At 50.7% G+C, this 13,699-nt stretch overlaps 1 protein-coding gene across 1 annotated transcript in view; it reads right to left on the bottom strand.

The window, feature by feature from the left end:
* Positions 1 to 13,699, bottom strand: part of LOC123772111 (CD109 antigen) — an 82,510-nt gene that overhangs the window by 25,885 nt on the left and 42,926 nt on the right. The window contains exons 11-19 of the mRNA XM_069324652.1: positions 12,953 to 13,069; positions 12,013 to 12,167; positions 11,006 to 11,225; positions 9,549 to 9,749; positions 6,800 to 6,987; positions 3,059 to 3,219; positions 2,765 to 2,878; positions 2,221 to 2,277; positions 652 to 750 (exon numbers count right to left, since the gene is read on the bottom strand). Coding sequence (XP_069180753.1) covers positions 652 to 750; positions 2,221 to 2,277; positions 2,765 to 2,878; positions 3,059 to 3,219; positions 6,800 to 6,987; positions 9,549 to 9,749; positions 11,006 to 11,225; positions 12,013 to 12,167; positions 12,953 to 13,069 — 1,312 coding nt within the window. The remainder of the gene's footprint in view (positions 1 to 651; positions 751 to 2,220; positions 2,278 to 2,764; positions 2,879 to 3,058; positions 3,220 to 6,799; positions 6,988 to 9,548; positions 9,750 to 11,005; positions 11,226 to 12,012; positions 12,168 to 12,952; positions 13,070 to 13,699) is intronic.

Genomic DNA, 13,699 nt, shown 5'->3' on the forward strand with positions numbered 1-13,699 from the left:
ATTTGCATTTATATAATATAATCTGAAAAATAAAATGGCGTTTTAGGATATTAATTATTATACATTGGAATTTGTATAATGAATTATCAAATTTGTTTAAGATTTAAACCAAAAAAATAACATACAATGTCTAACAAACTGTAGATAACAGAATAATGTTCATTGAGTGAAAAAGAACATTAATATTGTATTAAAAGCTTTCAAAAACTTGTGGATTAAAACAAAAACCAAGGGAATTAAATTTAAATTTGCCGCCACAGTGCAGACCTGGCGGCGATCACCAATATTACCCGCGTAAATTGATAATTATATACCAATTACTAGTATTCAATTAATACGATTTATTTATAAGTTTATGTAGCAAAACAAAATTAAATTAAAAGAAAAGGTTGCAATTGCCCCGAATAGAAAATACTGTGAGCATTAATGGGGCCAATATATTTCTATTTTCTTAATAAATCGTCCAATTTCTTAAAAGAATAAAAAAACTTGCATTTAGTTTCGCAAAAAGGCTGTAGTTCCCCATGGAAGGCCCCCCCCCCACCCCAACCAGGAAAAAGGTAACACAATTTCAGGAATATGATGGTGAGGCGCCCTTAAGTGAGAGGCTGGAGTGACTGGTGAAGGGTCGGTGGGTGAGTGTGTACTGACCGAAGTGTCGGTGAGTGCGGCACCAGCTGCCCTCCTGCTGGTCGAAGAGGTCCCTCCACCAGTTCCTCTGCTTCAGCCGGTACTCCGCATCCACCTCCTCTGTCCACCAAACATACACTTACTACCACACAACTTTCTCCAGCTTATGTCTCATTATAAAAAGATTATCGACATGTATATGTATTTGTGTAAATGTTTGTATAATGTAAATGTGTACAATATGCAATCGTGTGTATATAATATTAACAACTGTGTAACTAGCTTTAAAAGACTCAGTTGCTTAGCTAAATGAACTATGAGGTTCAGTTCCTGAACCCATTATGTGCCTCTGTAACTCTTACCACCACCGCCCAAGGGATGGGTATGGGGTGCATAATGAAGAAATAAATTAAATGTATGTCTGAATAACGTAACAGGTTGTAATAATGCAACATTATCATGCAAGATATCTATATACAGAGATATAAACTAAAGACTGATATAGTCGTTATACATATGAACGTTAGCATGAAGGACTCTTACTAACTATTGACCTATGTTAGGCAACTCTCTTTCTATACCCAATCGCTTCCACTCACTTCTGTCTAACCTGCTAATGAAACTTTCCAATGCTGGAATTTGTATTGTGTTACTTTGTGACTTGTTCCACAGATATTCAATCCTATTCTTCAAATAACGTTTGCCTATATATTTCCTAATTCTAAATTTATCTTAAATCCACCGTTTTGTCTCCAGACTTTAGATATATACCCCATGTTAACCTCTAGTTTGTACACTACAATCGTGTTAACCTATTAATCTTCACTTTTCTAGAGAGTAAATTATGTTATCTCGGATATTCTTCACAAAGACAGTTCTAAATCCCGGCATTAATTTATTCATCCTTCTCTGTATTTATTCATCCTTCTCTGTATATTTAGTTTTAAGATATTTTATATTCATTATATAGTACCATTAACAAATTTTTACAAATAGGAAGCAGAGGTTGGACCTGAGTAGCACCTTCCAGATATGGACCAGTAGGCCAGCCAGATATGGACCAGTAGGCCAGCCAGATATAGACCAGTAGGCCAGCCAGATATAGACCAGTAGGCCAGCCAGATATGGACCAGTAGGCCAGCCAGATATGGACCAGTAGGCCAGCCAGATATGGACCAGTAGGCCAGCCAGATATGGACCAGTAGGCCAGCCAGATATGGACCAGTAGGCCAGCCAGATATGGACCAGTAGGCCAGCCAGATATGGACCAGTAGGCCAGCCAGATATGGACCAGTAGGCCAGCCAGATATGGACCAGTAGGCCTGCCAGATATGGACCAGTAGGCCTGCCAGATATGGACCAGTAGGCCTGCCAGATATGGACCAGTAGGCCTGCCAGATATGGACCAGTAGGCCTGCCAGATATGGACCAGTAGGCCTGCCAGATATGGACCAGTAGGCCTGCTGCAGTGTTCCTTACCAGTGTTTTGTTAACTGGTAATCATTGGCAACAGAATAAATTAGTTAGCCATATTAGTGGAAATATAATACAAGATCAACACATTAAGAGAGTAGAGGAGTAAGAGGTTACCTTGTGTACGGTACAAGTGGTCGGGCGCTGGCTCTTGGTCCCGGGACACGGTCAGGCCTAAAGGTCAAAAACAAAAAGACAATAAGAATACTTTACAACCTGAGCTGAACCGGTCAAAATTATATATATATATATATATTATATATATATATATATAATATATATATATATATATATATATATATATTTCAACTTGGCACAACAAAGATGTATTATCCAACAATATAGCTTTGTAGCAGTGGTGAGGAGGAAGGGCACGAGGGTGAGGAGGAAGGGCACGAGGGTGAGGAGGAAGGGCACGAGGGTGAGGAGGAAGGGCACGAGGGTGAGGAGGAAGGGCACGAGGGTGAGGAGGAAGGGCACGAGGGTGAGGAGGAAGGGCACGAGGGTGAGGAGGAAGGGCACGAGGGTGAGGAGGAAGGGCACGAGGGTGAGGAGGAAGGGCACGAGGGTGAGGAGGAAGGGCACGAGGGTGAGAAGGGCACGAGGGTGAGGAGGAAGGGCACGAGGGTAAAGTGCTGGCTAAAGAAGGGAGGTTACTCACAGTGGAGCTCGTCGGCAGAGTTGGCACAGTGGAGGCGTCCGTCACAGACCTCCGTCTGGCGGTAGCAGGAGCCGTCGCCACACTCCAGGAAGCCCTGCTGGTGGTCGCACCATCCTGCACCACACACACGCCACATTTTACCATCGTAATATTATTTCAGACTTAACATTGGCTAGCTATATTCATGGTATATCTATCACGAGTCAGGTGTGGCATGAATTTGAGGAGTGCCGCGAGTGTGAAGTGAGCGAGGATACAAGGTGTAGCATGAGTGTAGAGGCGGTGTGGCGTTACCTGTGTGTGGTGGAGAGGCGAGGGTGGCGTCAGTGAGGATGGTGAGGCCCGCCAGGTGTAGGGAAGCCAGGCTCCACCCGCCAGTGTTGTGGGCGGAGAGAGCCGCCACCCGCTCCGTCCAGGCCCCGCTCCGCGACGCACGCACCACCGTGTGCACGGACCTGACCAACACAAGTTGTCGCTGTACTTATTATGGACTCCATACCCATCCCCTGGACGGTGGTATAACCCCATACCCTGGACGGTGGTATAACCCCATACCCTGGACGGTGGTATAACCCCATACCCTGGACGGTGGTATAACCCCATCCCCTGGGCGGTGGTATAACCCCATCCCCTGGGCGGTGGTATAACCCCATCCCCTGGGCGGTGGTATAACCGCATCCCCTGGGCGGTGGTATAACCCCATCCCCTGGGCGGTGGTATAACCCCATCCCCTGGGCGGTGGTATAACCCCATCCCCTGGGCGGTGGTATAACCCCATCCCCTGGGCGGTGGTATAACCCCATCCCCTGGGCGGTGGTATAACCCCATCCCCTGGGCGGTGGCATAACCCCATACCCATCCCCTGGGCGGTGGCATAACCCCATACCCATCCCCTGGGCGGTGGCATAACCCCATACCCATCCCCTGGGCGGTGGCATAACCCCATACCCATCCCCTGGGCGGTGGCATAACCCCATACCCATCCCCTGGGCGGTGGCATAACCCCATACCCATCCCCTGGGCGGTGGCATAACCCCATACCCATCCCCTGGGCGGTGGCATAACCCCATACCCATCCCCTGGGCGGTGGCATAACCCCATACCCATCCCCTGGGCGGTGGCATAACCCCATACCCATCCCCTGGGCGGTGGCATAACCCCATACCCATCCCCTGGGCGGTGGCATAACCCCATACCCATCCCCTGGGCGGTGGCATAACCCCATACCCATCCCCTGGGCGGTGGCATAACCCCATACCCATCCCCTGGGCGGTGGCATAACCCCATACCCATCCCCTGGGCGGTGGCATAACCCCATACCCATCCCCTGGGCGGTGGCATAACCCCATACCCATCCCCTGGGCGGTGGTATAACCCCATACCCATCCCCTGGGCGGTGGTATAACCCCATACCCATCCCCTGGGCGGTGGTATAACCCCATACCCATCCCCTGGGCGGTGGTATAACCCCATACCCATCCCCTGGGCGGTGGTATAACCCCATACCCATCCCCTGGGCGGTGGTATAACCCCATACCCATCCCCTGGGCGGTGGTATAACCCCATACCCATCCCCTGGGCGGTGGTATAACCCCATACCCATCCCCTGGGCGGTGGTATAACCCCATACCCATCCCCTGGGCGGTGGTATAACCCCATACCCATCCCCTGGGCGGTGGTATAACCCCATACCCATCCCCTGGGCGGTGGTATAACCCCATACCCATCCCCTGGGCGGTGGTATAACCCCATACCCATCCCCTGGGCGGTGGTATAACCCCATACCCATCCCCTGGGCGGTGGTATAACCCCATACCCATCCCCTGGGCGGTGGTATAACCCCATACCCATCCCCTGGGCGGTGGTATAACCCCATACCCATCCCCTGGGCGGTGGTATAACCCCATACCCATCCCCTGGGCGGTGGTATAACCCCATACCCATCCCCTGGGCGGTGGTATAACCCCATACCCATCCCCTGGGCGGTGGTATAACCCCATACCCATCCCCTGGGCGGTGGTATAACCCCATACCCATCCCCTGGGCGGTGGTATAACCCCATACCCATCCCCTGGGCGGTGGTATAACCCCATACCCATCCCCTGGGCGGTGGTATAACCCCATACCCATCCCCTGGGCGGTGGTATAACCCCATACCCATCCCCTGGGCGGTGGTATAACCCCATACCCATCCCCTGGGCGGTGGTATAACCCCATACCCATCCCCTGGGCGGTGGTATAACCCCATACCCATCCCCTGGGCGGTGGTATAACCCCATACCCATCCCCTGGGCGGTGGTATAACCCCATACCCATCCCCTGGGCGGTGGTATAACCCCATACCCATCCCCTGGGCGGTGGTATAACCCCATACCCATCCCCTGGGCGGTGGTATAACCCCATACCCATCCCCTGGGCGGTGGTATAACCCCATACCCATCCCCTGGGCGGTGGTATAACCCCATACCCATCCCCTGGGCGGTGGTATAACCCCATACCCATCCCCTGGGCGGTGGTATAACCCCATACCCATCCCCTGGGCGGTGGTATAACCCCATACCCATCCCCTGGGCGGTGGTATAACCCCATACCCATCCCCTGGGCGGTGGTATAACCCCATACCCATCCCCTGGGCGGTGGTATAACCCCATACCCATCCCCTGGGCGGTGGTATAACCCCATACCCATCCCCTGGGCGGTGGTATAACCCCATACCCATCCCCTGGGCGGTGGTATAACCCCATACCCATCCCCTGGGCGGTGGTATAACCCCATACCCATCCCCTGGGCGGTGGTATAACCCCATACCCATCCCCTGGGCGGTGGTATAACCCCATACCCATCCCCTGGGCGGTGGTATAACCCCATACCCATCCCCTGGGCGGTGGTATATACCCATCCCCTGGGCGGTGGTATAACCCCATACCCATCCCCTGGGCGGTGGTATAACCCCATACCCATCCCCTGGGCGGTGGTATAACCCCATACCCATCCCCTGGGCGGTGGTATATACCCATCCCCTGGGCGGTGGTATAACCCCATACCCATCCCCTGGGCGGTGGTATAACCCCATACCCATCCCCTGGGCGGTGGTATAACCCCATACCCATCCCCTGGGCGGTGGTATAACCCCATACCCATCCCCTGGGCGGTGGTATAACCCCATACCCATCCCCTGGGCGGTGGTATAACCCCATACCCATCCCCTGGGCGGTGGTATAACCCCATACCCATCCCCTGGGCGGTGGTATAACCCCATACCCATCCCCTGGGCGGTGGTATAACCCCATACCCATCCCCTGGGCGGTGGTATAACCCCATACCCATCCCCTGGGCGGTGGTATAACCCCATACCCATCCCCTGGGCGTGGTATTACCCATACCCATCCCCTGGGCGGGAATGGAGTCCACATTAAGGGTCGCGGGGAATTATGGGAAGGCGAGGTTACGACTGTGAAGTAGAGAGAGTCAAAACCGGGTTTAGAGAATTACGGAACACGGAAAATGTGGCCTGCCGAATTATGCGTGGAAATTTGGGGGGGGGGGACAATATTGGGAAAAATTATTTTCAGAAGATAGATCTTTACCACAAAATTTTGGGAAAGACAAGTCTATAGCATAGAATTATTAGGAGGGTAATTATGTGGGACGGAATTGTGGAATGTAATTAAGGGGGAGTCGAAGCCGGGCGCACAATTGCGAATGGTGGGAACCGGTAGCACAAAATTATAGAAGAGTAATCCTGCGACTCAAAAATTTGGAAGGTTAATCTATGTCGCTGATATTTAAGGAGAAAAGGGTAAGTTCGTGGCACAGATTTATGAGAGGGAATGTGAGAGGAAGTCTGAGGAACAGAATTATGACTGGAGTCTGTGACTGTAGAGGAGGAAACACGAGGTTTGCAACACAATTAAGAGGTAAAGAATATATGACGCACAAATACAGTGATTTTGGCGGGTGTTAAAGTTAGCGGAGGGTGAGCCCCGAAGTCTACGAGATAAAGGGAACAGGTAAACACTTGGGACAAGGACTGACCTCGGGTGGGGCTCCATCTGCAGCGTAGCCTTCAGGAGCCTGGTGTGGGTGAGGCGATTGTTCTGCTGCTTGCGCCAGGTGGGGGTGCGGGCGCAGGAGAGGGCCAGCAGGGTGCCAGGGGGCGCCCACATGGACGCCTCAACCGTCCTCTTTGAGTGGTCCTTATGCTGGTTCATCACCATCTCCACCTACAGGGACAGAGAGGATATGATCACAACATACAAGATACGGAAGCAATAGTCAAGGTGGAAAAGAGCAGTCCCATGAAATTCAGACAATAAGGACGAGAGAACATAAGTGGAAGCTGGAAACACATAAGCCAAAGAAATATAAGGAAATACTCGCTGCCTGTAGTGGTGATGGAGGAAGTTGTGGTAGCCACCTCAGCCACAGCTTTAACACCAGGGTCGACAAAATTATCACGTCATAGTTAGATTATAAAGAACAGGTACAAGGAGCGTAGTTAGCAGGCGGGACAAAGAACTAGACCTCACTCCCCCGTAGTCAGTGACAGGCGCTCAAACCCTACCAGTGTACAGGAATATGTACACCGGGTGATTGACAGTTGAGAGGCGGGACCAAAGAGCCAAAGTTCAACCCCCGCAAGCACAACTAGACGAGTACACCTGCAGCAGCCACAGCATGTCCTTCCTGCACAACACATCCCCCACCAGCGCTACCGTCGTGTGGGCGAGGTGGTCGTGTGCTGTACCATCATGTGTTGTTTTATATGGTCCTTATGAGGGGTTGTGGCTGACGGCCCCGGCCTCTGGTGGACCTCAACCACGACCACCTGTATCGCAGAGGACGCCTACTACTATTGTTTTTGATTCAGTTACTGGGAACAAAAAGTTGTAAGTAGCACGGGCTATGGTGAGCCCGTTGTGGACTTACCTGGTACAGTAGCGGGGCTGTAACTGAATGTGTACTGACTGATAAAGATTAAGCCACCTGAGAGGTGGCACCTACATGAATAGCCAGTAAGTGAACGCGTAGTGATCCGTGTGATTATATCAGTAGTGTTATGGGAGAGGTATGTAGGGGGGGGGGGTCCTGTGGCGGACAGTGCCTTGATCAAGCAAACTGTGCTGACTAAGGCGCACTCTCAACAAAACACTTCCACTTATAATGTGTGCGTTACTCTCGTCTTGCAGCAGGTCTGTTCAATAGTGGTCTTGTAATAGGTTTATTCAAGAGTCATCCCTCATCATGTCCTTCACGAATCAATCAACTCGTGTAACCCCGAGGTTGGGTCGGGGGGGGGGTTACGGGAGTTGGCTTATGGTGAGTCGTAGCCTCTTAAGTCAGCTGTGGCAAGTTCAATCATCATTATCAATGACCGGTAATCATTGGTAATCATCATTACCAATGATTCGTAACTCGTTACGAATACGAGTTAGATAAAAAAAACGTTTTTTATTTATTTATTTATTTATTTATATACAAGAGCTCTAACATCGCTGTACAGCCACTAGCACGCATAGCACTTCGGACAAGGCCTTAATCCTAATTTTTCCCTGGAATACAATGCGCCAAATTGTTTAACAACCAGGTACCCATTCGCTGCAAGCTGAACAGAGACTACAGCTAAGGATTGGCGCCCAGTCAATCCATTCCCGGCCAGGATACGAACCCAGTCCAAAGGGTTCACGAATCCCGGGCGAGTTCATTACCACTGCGCGACGGGGACTATACCAATGAGAGAGGTTCTGTACAAAGGCCAAGAGGGCTAACACGTATGATGTGTTTACCCCGACCATTGGCACCACTTGAAAACCTTCTGTATATAACATCAGTGTGGGATATGTTACACTGGAGTAGGGATAGTTGAACAGAAAACTGGGTTAGTATAGACGGAGTGGAATATTCTCAATCTCAGTTGAGAACAGTCATATGCAGCGTCCTGCAAGGGTGTGTCCTGGGACCTTTGTTGTTCATAATATACTTACATCATCTTCTTACTGGAATAAAGAGCAATATAAATACATGGCTACATTTAATAAATGCTTGCAATCAGGTCAAAGTGTTGTCATGAGGTGTTGATGAGGGGGTGTAGGCCACGGGTGTTGTCATGAGAGGGTGTAGGCCGCGGGTGCTGTCATGAGAGGGTGTAGGCCGCGGGTGCTGTCATGAGAGGGTGTAGGCCGCGGGTGCTGTCATGAGAGGGTGTAGGCCGCGGGTGTTGTCATGAGAGGGTGTAGGCCGCGGGTGTTGTCATGAGAGGGTGTAGGCCGCGGGTGTTGTCATGAGAGGGTGTAGGCCGCGGGTGTTGTCATGAGAGGGTGTAGGCCGCGGGTGTTGTCATGAGAGGGTGTAGGCCGCGGGTGTTGTCATGAGAGGGTGTAGGCCGCGGGTGTTGTCATGAGAGGGTGTAGGCCGCGGGTGTTGTCATGAGAGGGTGTAGGCCGCGGGTGTTGTCATGAGAGGGTGTAGGCCGCGGGTGTTGTCATGAGAGGGTGTAGGCCGCGGGTGTTGTCATGAGAGGGTGTAGGCCGCGGGTGTTGTCATGAGAGGGTGTAGGCCGCGGGTGTTGTCATGAGAGGGTGTAGGCCGCGGGTGTTGTCATGAGAGGGTGTAGGCCGCGGGTGTTGTCATGAGAGGGTGTAGGCCGCGGGTGTTGTCATGAGAGGGTGTAGGCCGCGGGTGTTATGAGAGGGTGTAGGCCGCGGGTGTTGTCATGAGAGGATGTAGGCCGCGGGTGTTATGAGGGGGTGTAGACCTCGGGTGTTGTCAAGAGAGGGTGACTAACCTTCATGGTGTGGTGCAGGCTGACGGAGACGTGGATGGTGTCGACCAGCACCTCAGCGTCCGGGGCCACGTGCACCACCACCAGGGTGAAGCGAGGAGCCATCTCTCTGGACACGGCCACACTCAGGGTGGTGACGCCCTCCGTGCCCGCCCACCACACCTCCTCCGTGGCAGAGTGCACCACCGTCCCCTTCGCCACCACCTGCAACACCCATCCCTTACAGCTGACGCCCGAGGACCTCATGCTAAGAACCCGTCAGTGTTGCGCAACTCTCACCCGTCCTCACACTCAGCCTCCACACTCTCCTACCATCAACCCGAGTGCATTACAGTTTAACCTCAAGTGCATTAGGGTCAAAACTCAAGTGCATTAGGCAGAACTTAGTGAATTAGTTTATACGAGGTCCATAGACTTGGCCAAAGCCTCTTTAAATTACACAACAATAATTATATCTCATCTGCTTACTATAATGTTGGTGCTGAATGGAGAACATCAAAAATATATACTGTACTTCATTTTTACTCAGAAAAAAACTTATGTTATATTGAAATAAGACCAAAGTTGGTTGGGTGAGGCATGTAAAAGTTCACCAGGCAGTCAAGGCCTTTATTACCTTCCCCTCGCTCCCCCCCCCCCCCCCACGCTACAACCTTTATCTTATTTTCTTATAAAATGAGTAATATTATATTTTATTCACGTTTTACATTCAGACCCAACATTATATTAAGCAGATTTATATATATTCTTGTGTAATTTAAGGCGTTGTGTACCTTCACGTACCTTCTGTACGTGTTCACGAATAAAGTTCCTCCGGCCTAGGAAAGAAAATGTGGTGGATTTGGTTAGGTTCGCATAATTTTGGTTAGTCCAGAACACTTCACTTAGACGCTTGTGAGATAATGAGAGCGGGCTGACAATGAACGCAGACATACACAAAACACAGATGAACTCTATATAAGCCATCAAAGAACGTGACAAAAATGCTGCAATTTCTTTTGAATTATTCTTGCAGAAAATCTCCCGGACGTTAATGAGTATCTTGGCTATATCTTATTTGAAACTTTAAAGGCCTTACGACAAGCCAATTGACTTGACATTGAGCCCTGACTCGCCCCATAGACCGCTCAAGGGCGCCCTTGACCTCACCACTTCTTTATAAGGAACTTTTATGGTCAATAAATAATTTAAATTATATTTACCAAACATCTTCATCATTAACTTCAGCTGGATAATATCCCCATCCACCAGGTCACACTACCCCCATCCACCAGGTCATACTACTCCCCCATCCACCAGGTCACACTACCATCATCCTGCACCAGTCCCCAGGTCACACCACCCACTATTTATCACCAGGATACACCTCTCATCAGGTCACACTACACACCACTGGCGAGGCCACACCACACACCACTGGCGAGGCCACACCACTCACCACACAAGGACACACCACTCACCAGGTACTGGAATTTATCCACCCGGAAGTTGGCCCTGACTTGGAAGATGGCAAAATCGCCGACGGTGGCGAGGTCGGTGCTGGTGGTGAGGTGGAGGTACCGGGCCTTCGGGGAGTGTACAGGGACACCCCGCATGCTGGCTGACGCTGTACCGGCCTCGTCCCGGTACACGGCTCTCATCTCTAGTTCCCCCGCTCCTTCCGGTATGTCCAACGTGAACCTGCAGAGTGAAACATCTGTAGTGAACCACAAGCACCACCCAGCACCTACAGTGAACCACAAGCACCACCCAGCACCTACAGTGAACCACAAGCACCACCCAGCCCCTACAGTGAACCACAAGCACCACCCAGCCCCTACAGTGAACCACAAGCACCACCCAGCACCTACAGTGAACCACAAGCACCACCCAGAACCTACAGTGAACCACAAGCACCACCCAGCCCCTACAGTGAACCACAAGCACCACCCAGCCCCTACAGTGAACCACAAGCACCACCCAGCACCTACAGTGAACCACAAGCACCACCCAGCCCCTACAGTGAACCACAAGCATCACCCAGCCCCTACAGTGAACCACAAGCACCACCCAGCCCCTACAGTGAACCACAAGCACCACCCAGCACCTACAGTGAACCACAAGCACCACCCAGCCCCTACAGTGAACCACAAGCACCACCCAGCCCCTACAGTGAACCACAAGCACCACCCAGCCCCTACAGTGAACCACAAGCACCACCCAGCCCCTACAGTGAACCACAAGCACCACCCAGCACCTACAGTGAACCACAAGCACCACCCAGCCCCTACAGTGAACCACACGGGCTTTAAGCCCACCTTGACATTTTAGCCAGAGGGACGGGGGGGGAAGGAGGGAATATATGCAACGTGAACTTCTCCCGGCTGACGCTGAGGGAGAGGGAACAGCGCGCACCGGAAGGCATGTCGAGGAATATTATCCTGTGGCAGAGCCCAGAGACAGCAGAGAGGAGGCGAGAGGCACTTACTGCAGGATGCCTTCCTTCCTGAACCTGGCGAAGGCTGTGTGGTGAGCGAAGGAGTGGAGGAGACGCGCCATGTCTGCACGGGAGGAGTTGCGGTTGAACCACTCCTCCCGCAGCTGCGGCTGGAGTCCCGCTGCCTCCTGCGGCCGCACCGCGATCTGCGCCAACCGTCACAATCACATACAACAATTATAACGATTTTTTAAATATATTTTGTATCGTGTCATCACCTTTCCCCCCCTCCCCCCATCTACCCTGTCAGGCTCACCTACTGACTCTTTAACCTATATTATCATTGTATTGTACTACTGTTGACTAGCACCTGCCACTACAGTATGCCACCTTTGTAAATGCACATTAATGACACATCGAACACTATGTAGGGCATACGTAAATCTGTATCTATGTATTTACGTATGTAGGTTAGCTTAGTATTTTAAAAGCACCGAATCACCTTCTGTGGTTGATTGTTCAATAAACCCTTGAACTATATGTTTAACACATCTCTAACCCTGTCCATGGAGGACAGAAGAAAATGTATATATGCTGGTTAGCATTGTAAATGTGTGGCCACGTGTGGGGTAGAAAAAAAACTACAGTAGGCCTACTGGCCAGTGCTAGACAACACTACAGTAGGCCTACTGTAGTGTTGTCTAGCACTGGCCAGTAGGCCTACTGTAGCGTTGACTAGCACTGGCCAATAAGCCTACTGTAGCGTTCTCTAGCACTGGCCAGTAGGCCTACTGTAGCGTTGACTAGCACTGGCCAGTAGGCCTACTGTAGCGTTGACTAGCACTGGCCAGTAGGTCTACTGTAGTGTTGTCTACCACTGGCCAGTAGGTCTACTGAAGTGTTGTCTACCACTGGCCAGTAGGCCTACTGTAGTGTTGTCTACCACTGGCACAGACCAATATAATTTGAGTTGTGTGGTAGTGTGTAGTACCTCTGGGAGGGTGGTGGTGGCGCCAGACGGGAGGGTGACGGAGGCCAGGATGGTGAGGGACGCCTGCTGTAGTGTGGCCTGACTCAGGGGCTCCAGGTCCTCGTACATCACACTCACCTGACACACACAACACACAACATTACATGTATCTCTCATATTAATAATAATGGTGATAATAATAGCAATAATTGTAATAAATATTATCTTGATTTCCGTCTTTCGTTGTTGCCATTATTCTATGGCAGTTTTACTAGACAACTATTTTATATATCATTGTTACGTTAAACAATTAATAAGTAGTAAATCAATAAAGATGAACCAAAAATAGCTATTCTTGTTTTTCTTAATTACCCGTCTTAATAACCTATCCTCCATGAGCACTTCCTACAAGAGGATGAGGCCCCCCAGGGGGGCGGGGGGTTCTAGTCTAAGGATGAGATGTACTAAGCGTTCACTACTTTAGGAGTAAGCATGGAGTCATGTTGCCCTCAGCTTATGTCATCTGTGATCATTCCTCTTGAGTACCGAGTTTGGTGGATGGGAATCCTGGCGTTGCACGTACCTTAATTACGAGGGTAGAAAAAGCCTAAGCTACTCTATCCCTTTGAGATTATTTTATTGTCTCAATAAACGTACTTGAACAACTATGAATACTTGCAGACTCGAGTGTTGCCGAGGCTGTGTGAAGCCTCTGCATGCAATAAATATCTACTCTTACGACCCTGATCTGTAAATCAGTCCTTCAAC

This window comes from Procambarus clarkii, chromosome 14 (genome assembly GCF_040958095.1).
Source record: "Procambarus clarkii isolate CNS0578487 chromosome 14, FALCON_Pclarkii_2.0, whole genome shotgun sequence".
In the NCBI taxonomy this organism is placed as follows: domain Eukaryota; kingdom Metazoa; phylum Arthropoda; class Malacostraca; order Decapoda; family Cambaridae; genus Procambarus; species Procambarus clarkii.